Genomic DNA, 24898 nt, shown 5'->3' on the forward strand with positions numbered 1-24898 from the left:
AAAAAAAAAAAAAAAAAGACAAGGATAAGACAAATAACTGCTACAAGATTGAAAGTGAATGCAGCTAAGAAGAGTTACAGACTGAGGTGGCAGATTTAGAAGACTGGCCTAATTGGTGTTTCTGAAGTGGAGGCATGGGAGGATGGCATCCTGGAGGAAGAGAGCAGTTAGGAAGGACTTGGATAAAGATAGTCTCTTTATGTCCATCTCCTTTGCACCCTCCCTTCCCTACTCCCATAGCCCCAGACCTCTTCAGACACATGGGAATTAATCTTTGCGAAAGGCCTAAAGATTTTTTTTCCCCAAGGAGTTTGAAAGGGAGCCTTCTAGTCTTGCCCTACAGGCCTGTATAATGTTGGTCTCTTAGGCAAGTACCAGTGGTCAAGGAGATCTGCTATAGTAACTCTGCAGCCTGGGGTTTAGGATCAATGGTATGTTGGGAAGTGTTTAACAACTGGCTTCTCAGGAGAAAAAGTGGGATTTGTAGCATTTGCCAATTTCTGTCATGTAAATGTTAAATACTCCCATTATGGCCAATTTCAAGCTGCTAATGTGACACCAAACCTAGAGTTGGAAGTGACACACACAATCTGCTCTTGAGAGCCAGTGCCAGCCTGTTCCAGCACACTAATGGACTGGGGGCCACCTACAAGCCTTTCTTTTTTTTTTTTTTTTTTACAGTTGAAGTTTTCTGTGGGATTCTTAAGTGAAAAAGCAAAAAACTAGGACTACTGGGTGGAAGCTTTCAAGAATGTTGGCTTCCACAAATCACACTGGCAAGATGGCCAGGGGTGAGTAGCTAGTAGGCTCAGGACCTGGGAGTTGACAGAAGCCTAGCCTTTGGCTCTGGTCACATGATGACTTGTTTTTTGCCCTAAAAATGTGGGTGGCTGCCAGATTTCAGCCAAGGGGCGGAGAGCAGGGTGTATGACAGATAGAACATGAGTGCTGGGCTATATTTCTCACAGGAGAAGGTATGTAGGGCCTCTGAGGCACAAGCAACATCCACCCTGCTCATCCTCCCTCTGACTTCCTCTCCCTGTCTGCCAACCAGGCTGTGCTCCAGCCTCGTTGCACCCCACCAGCCTTGAGTCATGCCTTCTGCCACCTCCTTGTCCAGGTTTGTCATCTTTCACAAAGATCAGTGCATTGATAGCTTCCTCTCCTCTCCAAGCCTTCTGCAGGCCCCACCCCTACCAGCCCAAGTCATGGCACACATACAGAGGGGGTGACCTTCCTGGACCTAACCTCTGATAACTCTTGTCCCTCTGCTTTAGGCCCTCTCTATGGCCCCCTGCAGCCTAGAAGACAAAGTTTAGTTTCCTTACCCCTCTATTGAAGCTCGATGCTAACCCTGCTCTTGACACTCCAGTTTCCTGACATGTTCCTCTCCTTTGTGTTTTCTGCTTGATAACGTCTCAGATATCTGTTTCTTCTCTAAACTAAGCCCCTCACTTTCACCATATCCAGATCATTGCTTGCTCCTATCTTATGGGAACTTTGCCCAGGATAATATCACTTAGAACTTCTCTATGAACCCCCTCAGTATTTCCTGGGCAAGCCCCACTGCTCAAAATGTATCAAGATAATCCCACTTGTCCCTTCCCAGGTTAATTTCATTCAGTTTGTTCCAAGCTAACCCCCTAAATATGTTTCAGCCCACCTTAACCAAGGCTTTCCCATTTTCCTGGGTTTTCACTAGTATGTCACATAGAAATACTTTGGTTTCAAGCAGCAGAAAACCCAACTCAGATTGAATTTAAACAAAGTGGATTTGTTGGCTCATGTAATAAAAATAGTCAAAGCATTGGTCTGGGCAAAGCATTCATGACTAAATCCTCAAAAGTAAATGCAACAAAAACAAAAACTGACAATTGGGACCTTCAGAGGGAAGCAAAAGAAACTATCAATGGCTGGGCGCGGTGGCTCAAGCCTGTAATCCCAGCACTTTGGGAGGCTGAGGTGGGGGAATCACGAAGTCAGGAGATGGAGACCATCCTGGCTAACACAGTGAAACCTCGTCTCTACTAAAAATACAAAAAATTAGCCAGGTGTGGTGGACAGCACCTGTAATCCCAGCTACTTGGGAGGCTGAAGCAGGAGAATGGCATGAACCCGGGAGGCGGAGGTTGCAGTGAGCTGAGATTGTGCCACTGCACGCCAGCCTGGGTGACAGAGTAAGACCCCATCTCAAAAACAAAACAAAAACAAAAACTATCAGCAGAGTAAGCAGACAACTTACAGAATGGGAGAAATATTTTCAAGCTATGCATCCAACAAAGGACTAATATCCAGAATCTATAAGGAACTTACAGATTCTTGCTCTTTTCTCTGCTGGGAGGCTGACTTCTGCAGACTGACTTGCCAGGCTCCTTGCCATTTCACTTCTGATTGGCTTGGCTGATTGGAGACACTAGTAAGAGATTGGGGATGGGAGATGAAAGAGTTTAGGATATTTTTGCTCTGTTCTTTCCCTGTTGCAGCATCATTTCTCTGGCACTGACTGTGTTCCCCATAAATACAACTCCCACCAAGCTACAGGAGCATGATTTCCTTCCCTTGTTCCTTTAGTCTTGGGGTATTGATGCATTTCTTCTTGTTTCTAGTTTCTGCATGCCACATCATATCTTGTTTGATTTCTTAAATCTGCCTGCCTCTTCAGGTAGCATACCCTCCCCAGGCAAGACAGTGACCTGAGCTAAACTTGTTCTTCCACAGAAGCCTGGGCTGTGGCATTGGGTGCTGCCACTGTCTTGCTGTGCAACTTTGGGTATTTCTCTACCTTTCTTTGAGACTGAGTGCCTCCATCCAGCCAGGAGGGACTGAATTTCATGACTTTTTCTCATCACCCTGAAAGTTCTATGTTCCTAAGTGTCAAAATGACACTATTGTTTTAGGGGTGGAGTTGGCCCCTTTCTGACCTGGTATTTCCCTTTTGGGGCTAGAACCTTGTCTCTGAAGGTGACTCACAAAAAAGAATTCAAAGCATTGAGAGTCTAGCATAAGTGCCAGCTCTCTCAAGGGTTCACATTGAAGGGGACACTGGAAGCTTTCTTGAGAGAAAGCATAGGCAAGCTGAGCCTCAGCTTCATTATCTGGGAAAAGGGTATAAAATGTGAGCGCCTCCGACCTCCTTTGCTGTTTGGGTTAAATGAGATAGTATGTAAAAAGTGCCTGAAACATTCACAGTGCTTGTATGAGAAGGCAGTGGTTATTATGCTGATGATTACACCAAGAATTGCCATCTGTTTGTTTTAAGGAATCAAGGTGGGATGCCCATTGCCTGCTTTTTTTTGGAGTTCACTATTAGGTTTCTCTTTAGCTGAATTTTGGGAGAAGGCCACTAAGCTCTCTCTTCTGTTGTTTGTGGCTTTGGGGGTTGCTGTCTCCGCCTTATGGCACTCAGCCCAGTCTTGGCTGCTGCTGGCTTCAGGGAGTGGCTGGGGCTGGGCGCTGACAGGATGCATGGGTCCAGAGTATAAAGGAAACCAGGAGCAGCTGGAGGCAAGTCAAACGAAGGCTGGGTGACTGGAACTCCAGCCATGGTGCCCAGCTTCTTCTCCCTGAGACTCTCCTGCCTGGGCCTGTGGGCTTCTGGGCTGATCTTGGTCTTAGGCTTTCTCAAGCTCATCTGCCTGCTGCTGCGGAGGCAGAGGTTGGCTAAGGCTATGGGCAACTTCCCAGGGCCTCCAACCCACTGGCTCTTTGGACATGCCCTGGAGGTATGTGGAGTCGGGGGTTGGGGAGAAAGAAAACATCCTCCCTTCTTTCAGAGAATCAGGTCTAATTCCTAGGGGGCTGTGGAGGGAGACTTCAAACTTGGGCAGGGGGATGATGTCCTGGGATCCATGGCTTCCATTCAGCTTTCCCACTGGAATTTCTCCTTCACTCCAGCCTTTCAAGCTGACTTCAGAAGTGGGGGCAACTTCCAAGTCAGGGCTCAAGCATGCCACAGATGCCTTCTCTTCATTCTGAGGCCCAAAGTTTGGACCAGGTTCTGCTAAAGGCTCAGCAGTGACAGAAAGGCAATGGCAGAAATCCAAAACCTCTGGACAGTCCATAGAAGTAGGCAACCCATTGAAAGTTCAGTCAGCATCCGCGTTGTTGTGTGTAGTGTAAAGATTTCCATTTATAAGGCAGGAAATGAGCGTGCGCATGAGGATGAGTACCACCACATGACAGACTTCACCAAGTGTCTAGGTGGTTGGTGTCCCCAAAGGCAGGGCTCTCCCGGCCATGCCTGTGGGTGGCTCAGGGGCCGTGAGAACTTCCCAGATTCAGATCATGGTTCATCTTCCTGTTACTCCAGGAACTGAGTAACTCCTACTACTCCAGGGTGGAAACTACGTTAGCCCCTGCTCTTAGGAAGACCTCTTAGTTTCCTACTGTCATGGGCATCTACACCAGAGGTTTCTAATTAAACACAGGGCAGGGAATTGGAATCAACTGGGAGAAGCAAATTCCTGGACCTCCAATCCCTGGAGATTCTGATTTGTCAGATTGGAACTAGGAGTTTACATTTAAAAACCTGTCCAAGTGTTAGTGTTTTGATCTGCAGCCAGCTTGGGGAACCCAGGTAGAGATGCCAGAGACTTTTCTTTCTTTCTTTCTTTTTTTTTTTTTGAGGTGGGGAGTTTGACTCTGTCTCCCAGGCTGAGGTGCAATGGCACAATCTCGGCTCACTGCAACCTCTGCCTCCCAGGTTCAAGCAATTCTCGTGCCTCAGCCTCCCAGGTAGCTGGGACCACAGGCATGCGCCACCACACCTGGCCTTTTCACTTTGTAGAGATGGGGTTTCACTATGTTGGGCACGCTGGTCTCAAACTCCTGACCTCAAGTGATCCACCTGCCTCGGCCTCCCAAGGTGCTGGGATTACAGGCGTGAACCACCGCGCCCGGCTGAGATGCCAGAGATTGAGGCTCAGAGTGAGGCAAGTTCCTTCTTCCACCTCCTGAACCCACTTTCCTCATTCTCTGTCTGGGCGGAGGACACTGCTTCTCTTCTTTGATTGACACTAGAAATGAGCTTGACCTCTAGGCTTATTCTTGCCCTGACAGATAACCCTGTAACATGCATCCTGAAGACATCCAGGAAAGGAAAGGGTAGGTCAGAGAGATGAATCAGACCCAGGCTTGGGGTTCAAAGAGCTTACGGTCTGAGGGGAAAACAGACACCAGAGCCGTGCTCCCGAGCTGGGCGAGGTTCCTCCCCAGGATTCTGCCTTAGCCCCATTCTTTTTATCTCAGCACTTGTCCTGTTGGGTTGTTGTCTTCTGTTTACCTGTTCATCTTCCCCACTAGACTGTGGCTCCTGGAGGATGGAGATCTGATCTGATTCATCCCTGTACCCTCAGGGTTCAGCATAAAGCCTAGTGTAGTGTAGGCATCACTAAATGAACCAGTAGTGAATGTTGGAGAGTAGGGAGAGTATCCACAGAGGAGAAAGCATGATGGAAAAGAAAAGCAGAGGGACCAGGAAGTCTTGGGAGAGGGTTTGCTAAGTACACAGGAGGGCCAAGGGAAGGTTGAGGTCTGACACTAAAGGGGTACGAGAGGTATTTAGAGAGAACTTTCTCCCTTTCTTCTTGTTCCCTTTCCACTTCTACCTGCCTTCGTCAAATTGTGTTTGCCCTCAGCCAGCGGCTTCTTTAGGACAGGGACCTTGCACCTCCACCTCCAGGTCAGAACTGGCTGTTTTCTTTCCCCCAATGGCCCCCACCCCCACCTTGAGAGTATGCAGAGGGCCTGGAACACAGCCTAGCTTTGGCTTCTTGGCTCTAACACAACTGTCTGAAGGGCCTTCCTTTGGCATCAGGTTGAGCAACAAAGGCTGGAGGGGTGACTACTTGTGAGAACTACAAGGGTTTCCTGGGGAACCATTGCAAACACAACTTCTGCAGTCCTCCAGGGCTTGGCGCCTCTGTTCTTGCTTGGATTCATACCTGAACTTGAGAAATGGGGAGGGCAGAGAGGGGATTATTTTCCCTAATATAAAAATGAGGACATTGAAGTTCAGAGGGTGCAAAGTATTTGTCTGCATCTGTTTAGTAGCTCAGGAGTTAGGTCAAGACTGGGCCCAGGACTTCTGCATTTTAATTCATAACGTTGTGAGTCCATAAAAGGTTACTGCAAAGTTGATTCTTAGGCCCAGCAATGATGGGAGTTAGGAACGGGAGGAAGACTGGTGGGTAAAGGGACTGGGGGCAGGGAAGAGCTGTCCGTCAGGATTAATTTCTCCTTCTTGGACTCCAATTACAGTCTGGAGGCCTTGGTAGCATCTACCTATCATCCTCCTCAATTCTCAGAATGTGTCTTCTGTAGGTGGGGACATGTCCTGTTCTTCCAGGGTCCCCCTCATTCTAGTCTAGGAACCAGGGAGGACTTTGCACGTAGTAGGTGCTCAGCTATATTGTTGGCCTGAGGTTGGAACCCTTGAAAGAAGCCAACAAATCTGATGTGTGTGTCTGCGTGTGTGTGTGTGCACGCGCGTGTAGAATGCCAGCTCCCAGACCAAGGAAATGAGATTCTCTGAGGCTGCAGAGGCCTCTTTCCCAGTGATGCCCTTTGCTGTGACAGTGCCCTTGACCTTGTGCTGTGTAGTGAAGACAGGGCTGTGGCTCATTTTCATTCAGTAAACATTGATCACAGGCCTTTGCTGTGCCTGGTTAGCTAAGCCACTTTACCTCTCTGTGCTTCTGTTTCCCTGTCAACAAAGTGGAGATAATCATTTTTACCTTACTGGGTGAGAAGGGGTTAGAAAGAGATAAAGTATAGGTATTTTGGGCAGATAAACGTCAGGTGTTAAATCATTGTGGAGGGATTCTTGCTACAAAACACCCTGGGGCATTTGCTTTCTTCATCACCTTCCTTCTTCTCAAATCAACCCAGTCTTTGTGAGCCAGATACGGTCCCTCTTTCCTAAGCAACCAGCAGTGTCTGATCAACAACTCTGGGTCCGGTCCTATGCTGAGGCCAGAGGATGAAGAATCAAGACAAAGAGGTTGTCTCAGAGGAACTAGGTCTGTAGGAGAGATGAATAACACAGTACAAGTGTTACCAATCCTTGGGCCTAGAGAAGGGCTCCTCTCAGCATGCAGAGTCAGGGAATGTCCAGGGAGGTGATGATGAGGCACATCCTCAAAGATCTGGAGGTAGAAACCTGTGGCAGGAAGTGCAGAAGAAAAGGCAGAAGGTGCTATCTGTGCAAAAAGGCACACAGGCTGGAAAAAGCAGTGTGTTTAGGAAATTAAATTGTGTTTTGGGGTCTAGGACATACCTGTGTTAGTAGCTCAGCAGTTCTGCAGTGGTGACAGGGAGGACAGAATGGAGAGGATGAGGCTAGAGGTGGATGGGGATGTCGCACAGATCCTTGAGACCGGGTCAAAAGGCTTTACCTTATTCTGAGGATGATAGGGAACGATGGAAGGAATTTAAGCAAGGGAGAGACAAGCTTAGACTTATGTTTTAGAAAGATCACTTTGGCTTCAGGGTGGTAAACAGACTGATGGAGGGCAAGTAGGAGGCAGGGAGGCTAGGGTGGAGGTGATCCGGGCCTCCACCTTGTGTTGGGGAGTGAACCAGTGGGCTGGAGGGAAGTGGAAGGTGGAGCAGGCCAGGTCTTGGCATGGGTGGGCACAGGAGAGAGAGGCATCGAGACCTCCACCGTAGCCAGACGTGAGGGTCAGTGAGGGCCCCTCCATGTAGCAGGAAAAGGAAATAAGGATTGCCCTTGGAGCTCTGTTAATTGGAGGCATCAACACAGCTGGACCACAGCAGAATCTGGCAAAACTCATCAAAAGAGAGCCATAAGACTGGATTGTAAATAGGAGGAATGAATTTTTTGTCTCAATTTTAAAATGTGGGCATCTGAGACCCAGGAAGAGGAGGCTCAGTGGCAGGCAGCCCTGTTAGTGCCTGGGTATGGAATCCTTGAGTACTAGGTTTGGAGAATGCTGAGTCTCCTCCCATGACCTGCTACATCTGGCTCTTTTCACTCTGGTTTGCTAATTTCAAGGTAAAAATCACTTGGTGGGCCTGCAGAGGGGAGGGGCTGCCTCTACAGGACATCCCTCTTCATATTGATATAAACCATGGAGAAAACGACATTCCGTATTCCTGGCTAGTTTTGGGATGGGTGATGGTTCTATTCCCAGGTTCAGTAGGAGAGGCAGATTTTGGGGACAAACGTGTCCGAAGATGTGTATGAGCGTGGGTTTGGAAATGCTGGGTTTGAGGAATCTGGAGGGTGTCATGCAGAGAGTTCCGGGGGTTGATTATGATTCTGGACCTCAGGAGACAGGTAAACTGGACAAAGCTGTCAACTGAGAAATTGTTGGTAGGTAGATGGCACAGGAAACCACAGAAGCAGGTGAGAGCTTTCAGGGAGAAGATGCAACAAGGGAAGAGGCCAAGGACTGGGTCTGGGGGAACAAACAGTGGGTGAGGAGCTGCCCAGGGCGGCCACTGGGAGAGAGGGGAGGACAGCCAGGAGACAGTGCACGAGGGATGGGGAGTCATCTGGGCTCAGTGCCGGGGAGGGTGCTGGATTCCTTAGCAAGAGCAGCATAGGAGAGGTGGGGCCGTCACAAGGAATTGGAAACAGTAGGCACAGCTCTTTAGAGAAGTTAGATTATGAAGGGATAAGGAAATAAGGTGTTAGCTGGAGGAGGAAACTGAACCAAGGGAGGTTTGGTTTTGTTTTCTTTCTTTTCTTTTTTTTTTTTTTTTAAAGTGAGAGACTTGAACAAGTTTTGAATGAGGATGGGAAGGAGCCTGCAGAGAAGGTGAGGTCTGTGATTTGGGAGAGAGGGGCTGATTGATAGGTGAGGTACCTTGTGGGGAGGGTCAGAATCCAGAGGGACTGGTCTTGGACGGGCCCTGCACGCTCCTCTCCTGAAACAGAAGTAAACAGAGAGGCTGGGCGCAGGTGGGGTGGTCCTTCAGGTCTGCCAGCTGACTTTTGGGTTTTCTTATCTGATGGGTTCTATTTTCTCTGGGAAGTAGAACAAGGGTGATCTGCCAGGAGTGAGGAGGGGAGAGGTAGAGGGGGCAGTTGAAAGAAAAGTTTTTGAGAAGCAGATTGTGGCTGATGCCATGGGGCTTTCCAGAAGACATTTCTGCTGATCTTTGCTGAAATGTCACCTTAGAGAGGCCTTCCTAGCCCACCCCCATCCATAGTGGCAGCCCTGCCCCTTACTCTGCTTTTTTTCTTTCGGGAGTTATCACTACCTGAAACCATACTCTTGGCGTATTTGATTCTTGTTTATTTTCTTTCTCCCCGCTTGGAATGTATGCTGGTGGGGCCGGGCTTTGTCTTGCTCACTGCTGTAACCCCAGAAACTAGCACTGTCTCTGGCTCAATGCCCATGTGTTGGAAGAGTGGATGAATCTCTGGGGGGCCCAACTCTGGGCAGCAAAGCTGCCCATGCAGACTGAGGACAGATGACTGCATCCCTTTGGACTCTTGGGCATTTCTTGGGTCCCTGCCCTCCTGCCTTTTTAGTTGTTTGGATGCTTTCCTGCATTCCTCCTCTCAGCTGGTTGGGTGCTCCTGAGTCTGGAGTTCACCTTTGGATGCTGAAGACAGGGAGGGTGTTGGGGGCAGAGCACAGGCTTTGGAATCTAAAGACTGGGGCATGATGCTAGTTGTGTGACTTTGGACAAAGCCCATCACCACTTCCTAGCCAAGGCATGGTGGCTAGAGAGTCCTGGTGACCACACTGATCTCACCCAAAGTCCCTTTGCTCCTTCTATTGAGCTAGGGGTTCTTTCTGTATGTTATCTGTTCACATGTACATGTGTAATGGTTCCTTTGTCTTTGAAAGGGAGGATGGAGGATGAAGTCATGTTTGTCACCAGCATGGAAGGAAGTCACCTCTCTGCTCCCTGGGGCATTTTGCATTTGATCCCCTTTTCAGGCTCTCCATGACTCTGTTCAACCTCACAGCTGAATCCCCAGCGAGTTTGTACACATTGAGTCTGCTTTTCCCACTGATTTTTATAGTTATTTCAGAGATGCTACTTCTACTCCCTTTTGATTGGTTTTTCTTGGCTTCTAGCTCTTTAGCTTTATTTGAAAACTTGGCAGTGGCTTGGACTCATGCACACATGGAGCCCTGGTAATCTTGGGTGTGGGGAGAGGGACCATGGTAGGGAGACAGCTGAGACCAGGGCACCAAAGGGCACTGTCCATCCTGGTGGAGAGTAGACCTAGGGGGTTCTAGCTCCCCACTCCCAATCCCTGCAGAACTTCCCTGGGCAGTGGGAGCCTGTGTGGTCCCAGAGGGAGACCCATGGGGAAGGCTATGGGCAGGTGGCTTTCACTTTAGCAACTAAGACGCCTTTTGAAGAATTAAGACTGTCCAAAGATGGTTGGGGTGTTTTCAACAGAAGTTGCCTGTCACTAGAGATGTTTGAGACTTGGGCAGGGATTCTTACCACGTGAAGGTGCTGGGCAGGCACCCTGTGTGCTGGGAATCCGAGACCGACATGACCTGCCTTGAGGGAACAATGACATGCTGCCGAAAAGGAAACCTCTTCGTCTTTCTCCTCCCTCATCTTTTGTTTTTCGAAACTCTTATCCCCATTTTGTGAGCCGACTTATTTTTGTTCTGAAGCAGCCCCCTGGGGAACTGTAGCTGCAACACACTGGTCAAGGGTAGCTTGTTTCTTGGACACCGGCCCACTGAGCTTCAGGTCAACTGGCTGATGGCTTAAGCAGGCTTGCTAACAAGGGCTGCAGAAAGAGCCTAAGCCAGGATCCCTGGTCTCCCTTAACTCACACTGGATGAGTAATCCAGTTGTGTAATCCTGAGCTGGGACACTTACAGAGCTGGGAGGTCTGGGATGGCTTGTTTTTTCTCTAGAAGGAAGGAAACAGGAAGAGAACAGGGCATGAAGATAATTCCCTTTGGTCTTTGTACTGCACGTTTCCACCTATAAAAAGAGGTCAGGGTTCCACTAGGCAATGTTGAAATCCCTTTCCCATCTGATTCTTGGGGCAAAGCTTACTTTAGACTCTTGGGAAGCAGAGAGGAGAGTGGTGACATATGCTTGCTCTTCCCAATGCTTCCTGTGGTTTATTTCTGGTGAGGTCAACAAGGAGTGCCAATGTGAGGGTGGGAGGTGGGGCTGGGGAGCTGGGATCAGTGAATTATCTTCATGCCCTATTCTCTTCCTGTTTCCTTCCTTTTGGAGAAAAAACAAGTCGTCCCAGACCTCCCAGCCCTGTAAGTGTCCCAGCTCAGGATTACACAACTGGATTATGCATCCAGTTGTGTAATCCAGAGGAACTGTCCAGGCAGCCATGTGTACCCCACAGGGAAGACGCCTCAGCCCTCTTGAGGGGCTGCAGCTGCAATAGTGGGACCAGGTGCTGGGAGCTGTCCTCCCTCTTACCAGGCTCCTGGGGTAATCAAGGCAGGTGCCTGGCAGGTGCTTCTAGTTTTCTAGCTTTATTTAAAAGCTTGGCCATGGCTTGGGCTCGTCACATGTTTTTTGTTTATTTTAAATTTATTTATTTCTTAAATAAATCTAAAGAGCTAGGAGAAAGTTGGGCACAAGGAGGCAGTGACAAGCTGACTGCCACCTTGATCAGGGCACAAGCTGTGAATGTGGTCAGCATGAGACCAGGGTCTACTGTCCCTTGTGGGGTTGCTGCAGAGGTGCACAAGGGTAACTGATAAGGAGGGCAGTGAGGCTTGGATGAACCAGATCAGCCAAAGGCTCCTTCCGATCCTGAGATCCTATGAATCTGGCTTTTTTGTGATGTAAGCCTTTCCTTGACCCATCCAATTGGGCTTTCTGGACCTGGTAGGGATGGAGAGAAGGGAAATGGTCAGGTGACCAGGAAGTTGGCGAGGAAAACCCAGGAGGGCAGATGGAAAAATAAGAGAGACACTGGGGAAAGGAGCGCTTCCAGGGGTACCAGCCAGGAAGGAGGCAGGGATACCAGAAGGTTTCCTCTTACCTGTGGGTAGAGATGATTTTTATCACTTTGTGTTCTTTTTGACACTGTGTACTCAAGGGCAGTGAAAACTCTTACAGCCCTGTTGGGTTGAACTCAGGATTCCGAGTTCAGAGGCAGTGATGGAAGGGATCTATGGGATGATTACAGACGACTCCACAGAGGGCCTAGGAGGGGAAGAGCCCTAGAGAAGGCACAGACGGGTGGCTGGAGGCCAAAATAGGCCCAGTCCCATGAGCCCTTGGAGATAGTGGCTTGGGCCAGAAAGGATCCCTCGGGGCTACATTATCAGATGCCTGTGTCCTTCTTTAAGAATGTTCCCTGGAAGATACAACATGGATGTCTTAGTCCTTTGTGTTGCTATAAATGAATACCTGAGACTGGGTAAAAGGTTTATTTGGCTCACAGTTCCACAGGCTGTACAGGAGGCATGGTCAGTTATCTGCTTCTGGTGAGGGCTTTAGGAAACTGCTATTCATGAAAAGGAGCAGACATCACATGACAAGAGAGGAGGAAAGGAGAGAGAGAGAGAGAGAGAGAGGTGCCAGACTCTTTTTAACAAACAGCTATCATGGGAGCCAAGAGAACTCACTCAATCCTGCCAGAAAGGCCCCAGGGCCATTCATGAGGGATCCACCCCTATGATGCAAACACCTCCCACGAGGCCCCACCTCCAACATTGGAGATCACATTTCAAATGAGATTAGGAGGGGAAAAATGTCCAGATTATTAAGGTTTGGATATTTTTCCCTTCCTAATTTGTGTGGATACTATAAACGAGTAGGTGGCAATTGTGAGAGAGAATTTTAGAGAGAAAAAGCAGGCCCAGCACAGGCTCAGGCCTCTACAGGAATTTTATGGGATTGTAACCTAACATCTCTATTCCTTAGGCTTACTCCTCTTCCCTAAAATGGGACCACTTAGAATTGTTGTGAGGATTCAATCAGGTCAAAATGTAAGTAGCTTAAACAAGGTCTGGCGCACAACAAGTGCTTAATAAAGATTAGTCATTACTATGCCTCCTTACAAACTCCAGAGCTTGGACCTTTCCTAAGGCCCCTGGGCAGACCACTAGGAGTGTTAAGTGTATCTTTGAAAGACTCCCACTAAATGAGGAAAAATAGTTAAATACATTACATCCCTATAGTGAAATACTACACGACTGTTAAAAATACTAATGACAGTTAAGTGCACTAGCCTGGAAAGGAGGACAAGATATGCTTAATGGAAAAAGGCTGGTTTTGCAAAAATATTTATTGTATAACTTTGTTACTTAAAACACCTCTGGGTGAGTATATGTGGCTATAAAACCTCCAAAGGACATGTACCAACCTCTGGATGACCCATTCAAGCTCATCCCAGGTGACTGTCCCACCACGGGACACCTCCTGGAAGACACCCAGCACCTTTCCCACCCCAGCACCTTTGTGCTTGCTGTTTTCTCACCTGGAATGCTTTTCCTTTATGCTTCACACAGCCAGAGCCTCACCATCCTTCAAGTTTCACCTTAAATGTTGTCTCCAACAAGAAGCCTTCCAAGATCACCCTATCGAAGCAGGCCCTCCCTGTTAGTGTCTCTCATAGCACTGTTTTTATTCTCAGCACTCACTATTGTCTGTGATTATTTTACTTAATTGTCTACTTGTCTATTATCTGTCTTCTCCATAGAATGAAAGGGCAGAACTTGTCTGTCTCATTCCTCTGAGATGTTGAGAACAGAGCCCTGCACATGTAGGCCCTCAATAAAAATGTGTTGAAAGATGCAGCAGGGGTGGAATTGAAGCTATTTCTCTATTGCACAATGAGCAAATATTACCTTTATAATGAAAGAGCTTTAATGTGGAGAAGAAAGCACTTTCTGGCTGCAGTGCAGTAAAGAGTTGGTGGCAGGTGCCAAGTGGAAGCAGGTTGGCTAGTTTGGGGATGTTGAGCTAACCCCAGTGTAAGAAGAAGGCGACTTGGACTTAGAGCATGCTTGTAGGGCTGGAGACGGCACCAGGCCTAGGAATGTTTAGGAGAAGGGAGTGCAGGAGAGGTAAGGAAGCAACCAGGGCCTGCCTAGGCAGCCTTCTCCCCTGCCCTCCCAGGGACTTGGGGCCTGGCTGGAGACAATGTGTTCCTGAGTGACCTTGGCCTTTTGTCATCATTTCAGATCCTGCAGACGGGGAGCCTGGACAAAGTGGTGTCCTGGGCCCACCAGTTCCCATATGCCCACCAACTCTGGTTCGGACAGTTCGTTGGCTTCCTGAACATCTATGAGCCCGACTATGCCAAAGCTGTGTACAGCCGTGGGGGTGAGGAGAGAGGATGGGACTCTCGGGAGAGGGTGGGGCTTCTTGAGAACAAAGGGCTCAGGGCACCATGTGAGGAGGAGGCCTGGGCCTGTGTACTAAGTCTGGGTGGCTGAGGTGCCCACCCTACTCATAAACGAGCCTTCTCTAGGAACCCCGGGTCCCTGCTTAACCTGATTGTCTCCTCCTGCAGACCCTAAGGCTCCTGATGTGTATGACTTCCTCCTCCAGTGGATTGGTGAGTGAGCACCTGCATTCCCTGCCATGCCCACCTCAGACCCATGGTGCTGGGTGACTAGGATCCTGCCCTGTCCTGCTCAATTGGTTATCCCAGATGGCCTAGTTCCCAGATACCCATCCTAAGCTCAGCTGTCAGTGGGGAGACAGGGGAGGAACAGGAGAGCCCCCAGCTGTGGAGCCAAGGCATCTTCTCTGGCAGGGCCTGCCTTCTCTAGACAGGGCAAAGGCTCTGGAGAATGTGTGAGTGTGAAGAACAGTTTCCTGAAGGAGGTGGCACTAGAGTTGATCCAAAAGGGGATTTAAATAGGTGGTGCTGGCCAGGGCAAGGGTCTGAGGAAATGGTGTGGTGGTAGGACCATGGCTGGTCACCAGAGGCTGTGAGGCTGTCGGGGTGGCTGCAAGGTAGAGCCCAGCTGGGAGATGAGGCTGGGCAGGGAGGACAGGCCAGCCTTGACTGCCAGGGTGAGGACGTGATTTGATGTCGAGAGTAGGTGGGAGTCATTGAGTATTTTATTTTATTTTACTTTTTTCTTTTCAGAGGTAGTCAAGTTAAACCCATTGAGTGTTCTTTAGCCACCATATGCTTCTCCAAAGCTCCTCTTTTACTCATGATCCTATGGGGTCTTCAGTGTTTTCCTGGGAGCTGAAAAAGGGCAGGGCCAAGAGGGAGAACACATTCCCGATCCTATTTACTCACCGAGTACCACTGGGAAGTCTTTTTGCTTCTAACACTCTTTTCAGTTATCAATGGGAGGATAAAATTAGAAGGCAGAAAGAAAAGGATTAGGAAAATGAAGAGGTGGTTTTGGAGACAGGAATGCATTTCCATTGCTGGGTGTGTTGGGGTGGGGTAGGAAGGCTCCCACCTGAGGCCATGAAGCACGAACACAGTGGGCCATTCCCCAAGTCCTGAAGCTGTGGCGAGTCTCAGCAGCTGACAGTCAAGGCTCAGCAGTCTCCCCCGGCTTGACTGTCTCCAGGGGGATGTATGTCCTTTGTCTCATATCTGGCAATGTCATCTGACACAAGTTCCTGGACCCAGGCTTGTGGGTGCAGCTGAGAGGCAGAAGCTGAGTCATCCTGTCCTAAGGAAGGAGCTCACTCAGCCAAGAACTGCCGCCACCTGTGTCCTGAGGCCCTGGTAACCTAGGGCGAGGGCGTGGAGGGAAATACTGGGTTGCTTAGTGGCCCATCCTTGGAGGGTTCCAGGCTCAAGGATGGAGTTGGGTAGGATGTGCTTAGCCCCAGACTGCCAGGGGTGGGGCAGTATCTCCTGGACTGACCAGCCCTCTCTCTCCTATCCCTTCCCCAGGGAGAGGCCTTCTGGTTCTTGAGGGGCCCAAATGGTTCCAGCACCGCAAGCTACTCACAGCTGGCTTTCATTATGATGTGCTGAAGCCCTATGTGGCTCTGTTCGCTGAGTCCACACGTGTCATGCTGGTGAGCTCCCTGTGCCAGAGTAGTGGAGGCTGTTGGCTCCTGGTCTAGCCCCTCTCCGCCCTGATTTTGTCCTGGGGAGAGCAGGTGGTGCTCTGCAGTGAGGAGAATAGCTGAGCCCCAAGGTCTGTTCTGCCTGCAACAGCAGTGCCAAATCCCTGCACTGCTGACATGTGCCACATGCTGCCACTGAGTAGGTGCTGAATCTCTGAGTGTCCTGGCAGCCCGGTCCTGGTCTCCATCAGGAGACCCAGCCCTCTTTCCTCCCAGGCCAAAGGGTCTCTGTGAGAACTTACTAAGGCTCCTAGCATAGCAGGTTTGAGGACTGCCTTTATTTGAGAGTATAGGGAAAGGCTTTCACACCTAAAAAGTGTCTCCTCACTTTCTGTCTACCACAACTGCCCAAAATTATGTCAATACAACTCATCTCTAAGAGGGATGTCAGAGGTCAGGCTTAGAGTCTCAGGGCTGGATAATCCCCAGGTTTTCCAGGCTAGTCTCTCCCCTTATAGGAAACTCCTCTCCAGGATTACTTACACACACTGTGCTGGGGCGCTCACCACCTCTCAGCCATCCTACTCCCTTAGAAGCTACCCTGACTGGGAGAAAGCATCTGTGTGCAGTGCAAGATCTGCCTCCTGGTCCTGCCCTCTGAGCCTGTAGCCCAGAGGCTGCCAAACTGCTACCTATCCTATCCTGATATTCCAGCAGAATGGAGGGCAGGGCAGGGACTGGGAGTGTGTGAAGGGGGCTTGGTGGTGGAGGATAGGCTATGTATGGGTCCTGGAGTGAAGCTTGTGGCATCCAGTCCAATTGACCCCCACATTGCCTCCTACACATTGCCTCCTATCCCTGGACTCCAGGACAAGTGGGAAGAGAAGGCTCAGGAGGGTAAGTCCTTTGACATCTTCTGCGATGTGGGCCACATGGCGCTGGACACACTCATGAAGTGCATCTTTGGAAGAGGAGACACCGGCCTGGGCCACAGGTCAGGGGCCACCTCGGGGCTGACCACACTGTCTCCAAAGCCAGTTTACAGGGGAGAGTTCGTAGGGGTCCTGGGCCCTGATCTGAGAAGAGATAGCGTCCTGCCCCAGGGAGCCTTAGCTTGGGGGGAGCCAGGACTTGCTCATGGTGGGGAGAGACATCTGGCTTTAGCGAGAAGGCTTAAGGGCAGGAGAAGAAGGGCAGGATGCTCTGTGGTTGGGGCTAGATTTCTGGCATGGAGTTGCTCTGGCTCTGCTCCTGGGCCAGTGTCTAAGCCAATCCTTCCTCCTACCCTCTGCTTGGCAGGGACAGCAGCTACTACCTTGCAGTCAGCGATCTCACTCTGTTGACGCAGCAGCGCCTTGTGTCCTTCCACTACCATAATGACTTCATCTACTGGCTCACCCCACATGGCCGCCGCTTCCTGCGGGCCTGCCAGGTGGCCCATGACCATACAGGTGGGCCTTTCCAACAAGGCTCACCTCTAGGAAGCCTGGGTTCCTCCTGCTGGCCCCTCTGTGCCCCCTCCTATTATAGGACCCCAGTTGCCCTTTGGACAGAAGATGGCTTCCCAGGCAGTGACGCTCTGTGCTTCTGATTCAGACCAGGTCATCAGGGAGCGGAAGGCAGCCCTTCAGGATGAGAAGGTGCGGAAGAAGACCCAGAACCGGAGGCACCTGGACTTCCTGGACATTCTCCTGGGTGTCCGGGTGAGTACATGATTGGCCACTCCCACCTGAGGACTGGTCCCAGAGAGGTCTTCAGACCATCCTCCCAGGACAGCAGAAGGAGCTCTTAAGCATTTCCCCGTCTTTAGTCGGCAAATATAACCTGTTCCTCGTCCCAGGAAACATATTAGCAAAGGTTCAGAGGTGGGCAGGTGTAGGGTGTGTGTGCCTGAGCTGTGGAGTTGGGAGCCTAGGTCACATGGTAGTGACTGGATGACATTTCTAGACTTCTAACATCCCCCAAAATGTTGGCCTTGTAGAATCCTAGAATCTTAGACTTCATTCATTCATTCATTCATTCTGTAAGTTCTTTATTCATCAACTCTAGAAACTCACTGAGCTCTGACTCTGGGTCAGTTCCTGTGCTAGGATGCAGAGATGGGAAAGACCTGGCCCTGCCCTCCAGATGCTTACAGTCCAGCAGGGGAGATAGTAGGTAGATGTTGACCAAAATGTCTTCCTCTGGCAGGTGGTATTCTGCATGCCCACTGAGCAGAACTAACAGTCCAGGCTGGACAAGGCACAAGTCATTTGGTCAGAGCGATTAGGGAGGGCTTTGTAGAAGAGGAGGCATCCAGGCTGAGCTTTGAAGAAAGATGGGAATGTGGGGGAAAGTCCTAATCCACCCTCTGAAAAGGAGCTTTCACTCCCTCCCTGAGACCTTCATTTGACAACCACTGCTATGAGTTCTTCTTGTTACCCATCTCCAATATCTCGAGCTGTCCTATTATGCCTTCCCTAACCCAGGATGAAGATGACAGCAAGCTGTCAGATGCAGACCTCCGGGCTGAAGTGGACACATTCATGTTTGAAGGCCATGACACCACCACCAGTGGTATCTCCTGGTTTCTCTACTGCATGGCCCTGTACCCTGAGCACCAGCATCGTTGTAGAGAGGAGGTCCGTGAGATCCTAGGGGACCAGGACTCCTTCCAGTGGTGAGTGAGTCTGAGGGTGGGCCCAGTTTATCCTGCTCAGCCCTTGGGAAGGGCAGTGCCCATCCTGTCCTGAACCATCCTGGAAGTCAGGTGAGATGGCGGCGGCTGTCCTGTTTCCCCCAGTGTCATACCATTTGTGACAGGGGTGGGGGGTGGGGGGTGGCTGGGCACAGACACACCCCTGAGCCCATTCTCCCAAAATGGAGCCTTTTCAGATGTGTTACGTAGAGAAAGTTGTCAGTAAGAGGCTGCTATTTTGTGTGCTAACTTCTTCTGAAGGTAGAACCTGATTACCCTTCTGGGTTCCTGGATAGAGTAGGGAGAGCTGGGAGAGAAAGAGGTGGAAATGTGGGGGTGAACAGAGATGGGACAGCTAGGAGATCCAGTCCCTTGCTACTTGCCTTTGGGTGGCAGTACTGAGCTTCCAGATGCCATATCTCTCCTGCTGGTGAAGGAGAAAAGACTTCCCCAAACTTCGTCACTTAAAAACTTTCCATTGTTTTCCCCTGTTTCTTGGCCTAAGACTGAACTCCTGAACACTTAAGGATTGACCTTGACCTCTCTTTGCAGCGTGAGCTCTAGGAGTCTCTCAGAAGCTCCTCCAACCTTGCTCGCTGTCTGTCCCCCTCAGGCCTTGGCTTGTGGTCAGACACCCTGCCTTTATCTCTGGGCTCCTGAGCAGCCTCCAGCAGGGGGCTGGGCACACAGCAGGGGTACAGAAAATGCTGAGCCGGTGGGGGAACTTTAGATCCACTTGAGGGGGACTGACCTTTAACTCCAGGGTCTAGGACCTGGAGTATGAAGCTTTATTACCATTTCTGTTGGTCATATGTGAGAATCCCCCCCGCCCACAGGGTATCCAGGCACATGCCAGGTGCTATCAGGGGTGCAGAATGGAAGAGAAAGAGAAGCCAAGTTGCTGCTCATGGGGTTTTGTGAGAGACAAATTCACATAACCAAACAGCGAGAGAAAATTACAGGATCGCGTGGTCTGAAGGCTGAGCACAGAGGGAAGGAGTGAGGCTTGAATTGACTTTCTAAGGAGGGTTAAAATTCAGGCAAAGAGAGCGAGCTAGGCATTGTAGGCTGGGTAACAATGTGAACACAACCCAAGGCAGGGATTAGAATATTTATTTTATTTTCACGTCATTCCATCTAGAGCTTGAAGCAACTTAGGGGACATTTATTCAATAAAATAATAAAATGCAAATGAAAAATAAGAGCCAGTGGGGAGTTTGGGGACTCTGTAATAAAATATTGCCCAGTAGTTATAGTTGGATGTCATATCTGGGCCTGAGCTTCCTGGTGGCCAAAGGGAAAAGACACACACACACACACACTCACCTCATTAAACAATGCATGAACTTTGGTTGATTCATTCAACCAATGTGTATCAGCCCCGGTTTCTTTCATTCTGCTCAGTAGGGGAAACCAAGTTGGAACCTAAAGAACTATCCTTCGTAGGCATCTATGGGGGTCCTGAGAGTTGCAGAGGTGACCTTGTCTTTGATGGCTGTGTGCACATTCATCTGTAGGGTCCTGTGCCTTCTTCTCCTGCCAGTGAAGATGAGAAAGGGATGCAGAAAAGTGGAACCAGATCCCTTAGATCTGAGTGTCCACACCATGTCAGGCCTGGCCCGAGCACTTGGAACCCTGTGGCCCTGACTCTTGAGTGTGTGGTGGTGGTGAGGGAAAACTGGGGCTGGAGTCTGCTTTCTTCCCAAATCCTGCTGCTTCCCATTCCCAGAATGTTCTGGTTGTGTTGCTGGCAGGGATGATCTGGGCAAAATGACTTATCTGACCATGTGCATCAAGGAGAGCTTCCGCCTCTACCCACCTGTGCCCCAGGTGTACCGCCAGCTCAGCAAGCCTGTCACCTTTGTGGATGGCCGGTCTCTACCTGCAGGTGAGATGGGAGGATTTGGGGGTGGAAATGGAGTCCTCTTCATGTTCCTCTGGCACCCTCTGTGCCTTTAGTCAAATCTTTGCGCTTTTGGGGAAGAGCTCAGGCTTTGCGTTCAGAGAGCCCTGGTTCTCCATTCCAGTCCCACAACATATTGATCAATTCTTCTACCTCTGAGCCTCCATTTCCCCTTCTGTAAAATGGGGATGAGAAGAGTATCTATGTTTCAAGGCTGCTGTCAGGATTAAAGAGACAATGTCCACCAAGGCTGCCATGTACCACCATGCAGATCATGCCCCGAAGAGCACTAGAGAGCATCACTCACATAGACTGTGATGCTTGCAGTGTGCAACCTGCACAACTGTATGTGGTAGTTTCGTAAAGAGTGTTAAGCCTGTACCTGGTTCACAGTAAGCACCTGGTGAATGATAGCGGTTACTGTTGGCAGTGTAATATTATGAATAATAACTTCCCAAGAGTCAGTTAGCTGAAAAGGTTTAATAGTTCCTTCCTGTTCTACCTCATGATGGAGGGGTTCATTCTCCCTTTATTCATTTCACAAATGTCCGTCAGGTGCTGCACCCAGTGCTAGGGTTACAGGAACTGGGCATGGTAATGATCGAAGTACTGTGATGAGTCGGGTGTGGCCATGAACTCTCTGTCACTGGCAGTGGTCAGTAGGGGCTGGCACCCCAGGGGGCACTAGGGGACTCTGATCTTATGTGTAGGTAGGCCTGGCTTCCCAGGACTACCTGGTCACCAACCTCTGTTCTGCCCACAGGAAGCCTGATCTCTATGCACATCTATGCCCTCCATAGGAACAGTGCTGTATGGCCCGACCCTGAGGTACCCTTTCCCTGGTCTGGGAGATCAGACAGGGTGGGGGACTGGGAGGATCACCCTCTGCCAGAACCTGGTGAGTGTTTAAGCAAGGCCTGTCTCCTCAGGTCTTTGACCCTCTGCGCTTTTCCACTGAGAATGCGTCCAAATGCCATCCCTTTGCCTTTATGCCGTTCTCTGCTGGGCCCAGGTATGGAGAGACCCAGTATCCCAGGCCCTCAGGACTGGGGAGGAGAGGGTGGATGACATCATAGGGGAGGCACTATTAGAAGGTACTCTGAATAAGGGGGAATCATGCTGGGTTTGTGGTGATTCTAATGCAGGAGCCTTCTTCTTGCAATTATCATATTCCTGTCCCTGGGAAGTAGGTGGGATAGGTGAGTCATTCCAAGAGAGACTCCCATTCCAGACCCCCACCATGTGAATCTACCTGGTCTGGGACCCTCACCATGCTCCCAAGGTTTGTTTGGGAGGTCAACCAATCTATCAGCAAATTATTCATCCAGAAATAGTTATTGACTTTTGTTGGCTGCTAAGAGCACTGAATGTCATCACTCTGGACGCTCCATTGCACAATGACGCTTTGTGCTGCTTGCTACAGGAACTGCATCGGGCAGCAGTTTGCCATGACTGAGATGAAGGTGGTTACAGCCATGTGCTTGCTCCACTTTGAGTTCTCTCTGGACCCCTCACGGCTGCCCATCAAGATGCTCCAGCTTGTCCTGCGCTCCAAGAATGGCATCCACCTCCACCTGAAGCCACTGGGCCCTGGGTCTGGGAAGTAGCTCTGATGAGAATGGGGCCCTGGATGGCTCAGGCTGTGACCTCTCCCTGGGCACCACCCTCCCCAGGCTGGATGTAGAGGAGTTGGGGCACCCTGCCTTCAGAAGGCTTATAGTTTAGAAGGGGAGTAGGTATTACCATAGACAACACCTAGAGGACAGTGCTATGTACAAATGTGTGTCTATAAATGTTTATCATGCATGTATTCTAGAGCTCATTCATTTATTCATCAAACATTTGGTGAGCACCTATTTGGTTCAAGAAACTTCATTTATCTCCTATAATTCGCAAACTTAAAAATGCAGCAGAAACTTACATTCCAACCTTAGAGGCTCATAGTGAACACAAGGAAAGTTTTGCCCTGAGATTTGTGGTTATGACTGGGTACCACTGAATAGAAGAATGGCTTAGGGGATTGCCCCTTCACTGAGATGTGTTTCTTTGTTTAACTTTGTATGTGTGTGTTTTGAATATAACAGACATAAAAAATTGCCTAAACGAAGACTGTACAAAATAATAAATAATTCTGAAGCAGACTGTCTCGTAACGGTCACTGAAGTTGAGAAACATGGGATACGGTATCACTGGTATTCCTTCCGCTCCTCCTGAGATGTGTCTCTGTGGCACCCCTGCCGTTGTCAGTGTCTGTGTCTCAGTCACGTGGTGCTCCAGGCATTCAGGGTTCAGCTGGGGAAGGTGGCCAAGTGGCATTAGAGGGGGGCTTCCTGGAGGAAAGGAACCCTTCTCCCCCACTTGAATCAGCTTAAATCAGGCCTTGAGAAGTCCTGGGAGGCTGGATGGGAGGGGGCCATTTTCCCACTTCTGTATGAAGGGAAGGAACCTGTAAGACACTCATCTGGGAGGAGCTTGAGCTGAGGCCTCTGATTCTGGCCTCTTTGACCAAGCCTTCATCATGAGTACTGACACTCTCTGAGAGTGTGTGTCAGTGTGAAAAGGAGCTAAGAGTTTTGATGTGAGAAGGGATGGACAGGCTCCCTGTGGGAGGGAGATAGGAGGCTGGGGACTGGTGGGCACCAAAGATGGATTCCTTTTAATTCTTCCAGTTCTCTAAGCACACTCTGCTGCCTCCTATGATCCTGGGCATGTGTGTGGGTTGAATGTGGAGTGTGCAGTGGGCACATACAGGTGTCGCTGTGCCTGAGTGTCTCTATATGTTGTCATGGAATGTGCGCAGATGTGCACTCACCCTGAGTCTTGCCCATCGCGTGGATTGAGCAGGGTCACTTTTTGGTCACTCATTCATGCCCTTTGGGATCCTGTGGTTAGAGCACCTCTCCATGGCTGACCACCCAGAATTCTGAGCCTCCACTGTCCTTTGTTCTCTGATCATGGCCAGCACAAGCCCTCATGTGCCACCTGATACTAGTTCCCAGCCCACTCTCAGTCCCAACCCTCTCCCTCTGACTCCAGTCAAACACTGACTGTCCAGGCTCCTCCTTTCCTGCCTCCTCTCAGAGCAGGGCTAAAGTAGCCCAGTGATTTAGGAGGTCAGGGGACAGGGAGGGAGGTTCTGCCTACAGCCACCAATTTTGGGAGAAGCCCTGTCAGAGAAGCAGAAAAAGATGTCACATCTTAGTAAAAAGAAGGTCTGTCTATGGCATTCAGGGACCTGGGCTAAAAATGGGGGACAGCTGTGCTCAGATTCAGCAAGAGAAGCAAGGTCTAGATGGAGAGAGGCTGGCACAGCAGGGACACCAGTCCAGTGAAGCTGTGAGAAGTAGGGGACTGGGTGGTGAAACAGCCCCTAGGCAGTCATCAAGTGTGGACAGGGTTGAGGATGTTCCTGTTCACACAGGGTGGCCAGCTAGAGGCAGGAAACCACCACAAGACTGTGGTGTGGGGGAGGAAGTGCTTGGGGTCCGACATCCTCTCCACTGGCCAGACTCATTTGTCTACCTTGGCTCCTCCCAGACCTTGCAGGACTCCGTGAGCTTCCTGAAGAGCCTGCAGACCTCATGTGTGAGGGAGACTGACAGGTGCCTGGTGATGTGGCCAGGCTGGGCTCCCTTTTCATTTCTCATTGCGGGTATGAGAGGCTGGGTCCTTGAGGCGCTCATGCCAGACCAGGCCTATGAGGCTTTCCTGCTCAGCTCACAACAGCCCTGCTGGTTGTGATGTGGTGTGTCACTGCTCAGACTCTGGTTGCTAACTTGATTCCCAATGTGGCAGTGTTGGGAGTCTGGGCCTCGTGGGCAGTGTTTGGGTCATGGGGATGGATCTCTCATGAATAATTAATGTCCCCCTGCAGAGGCATATGAGTTTTTGCTCTAACTGGAAGGGATTAGTTCCTGAGAATGTGGGTTTTGAAAGGAGCCTGGCTTTCTCAGTCTTTCGTGCTTCCTCTCTCACTCTGTGAGAGTCCTGGGTTGCAGTTTTGTTTATTATGCTTGTTTTGTGTTGGTTGGCCTTCAGCCAGGAGGTGGCGCTTTAAAGAGAGCATCGTCTGTGGTAGTATAGGGAGGATCAGATAGCGGGAGGGGCCATAGGACTCCCAAGAGATTATGTCTTTTGTCTTTGGCTACCAAGGTGAGTAGATTAAAACTTATCAGGTGGGTGCAGGGTTAGGCATGTCTGAGCTCAGACTCTCCTTGGGTGAAGCTTGCTGCAGCAGCTGTGGGGGATGGGAGTGTGGTTCTCAGACCAATAGAATTATGTTCCCAGGGGGATTATGGCTGCCTCTGCTGTGTCATGCAGGTTACCAGGGAAGGAGGGAAAGCCATAATTACAGGCCTCACTTAGCTCCCATGCAGCCCAAAAAGCTTGTG

The 24898-nt window shown here is 50.0% G+C and overlaps 1 protein-coding gene across 1 annotated transcript; it reads left to right on the forward strand.

Moving 5' to 3' along the window:
* Positions 1 to 3454: 3454 nt before the first annotated feature.
* On the forward strand, positions 3455 to 22648 carry LOC105515277 (cytochrome P450 4B1). The gene is made up of 12 exons (XM_011947063.1): positions 3455 to 3722; positions 14118 to 14259; positions 14450 to 14494; positions 15809 to 15936; positions 16797 to 16921; positions 17227 to 17378; positions 17524 to 17630; positions 18396 to 18586; positions 20359 to 20492; positions 21271 to 21335; positions 21437 to 21519; positions 21931 to 22648. Exons 1-12 carry the CDS (start codon positions 3543 to 3545, stop codon positions 22112 to 22114), a joined length of 1536 nt encoding a protein of 511 aa, XP_011802453.1. The 5' UTR covers positions 3455 to 3542; the 3' UTR covers positions 22115 to 22648.
* Positions 22649 to 24898: the final 2250 nt, after the last annotated feature.

Source organism: Colobus angolensis, unplaced genomic scaffold, assembly GCF_000951035.1.
Source record: "Colobus angolensis palliatus isolate OR3802 unplaced genomic scaffold, Cang.pa_1.0 Scaffold106, whole genome shotgun sequence".
NCBI lineage: Eukaryota > Metazoa > Chordata > Mammalia > Primates > Cercopithecidae > Colobus > Colobus angolensis.

What these genes read in the sequence shown, in the direction of transcription:
- LOC105515277 (XM_011947063.1), top strand. Translation starts at nt 3,543, where the DNA reads ATGGTGCCCAGCTTCTTCTCCCTGAGACTCTCCTGCCTGGGCCTGTGG. An exon ending in TCTTTGGACATGCCCTGGAG is followed by an intron (nt 3,723 to 14,117) that starts GTATGTGGAGTC and finishes TCATCATTTCAG; the next exon opens with ATCCTGCAGACGGGGAGCCT. An exon ending in GACCAGGACTCCTTCCAGTG is followed by an intron (nt 18,587 to 20,358) that starts GTGAGTGAGTCT and finishes TGTTGCTGGCAG; the next exon opens with GGATGATCTGGGCAAAATGA.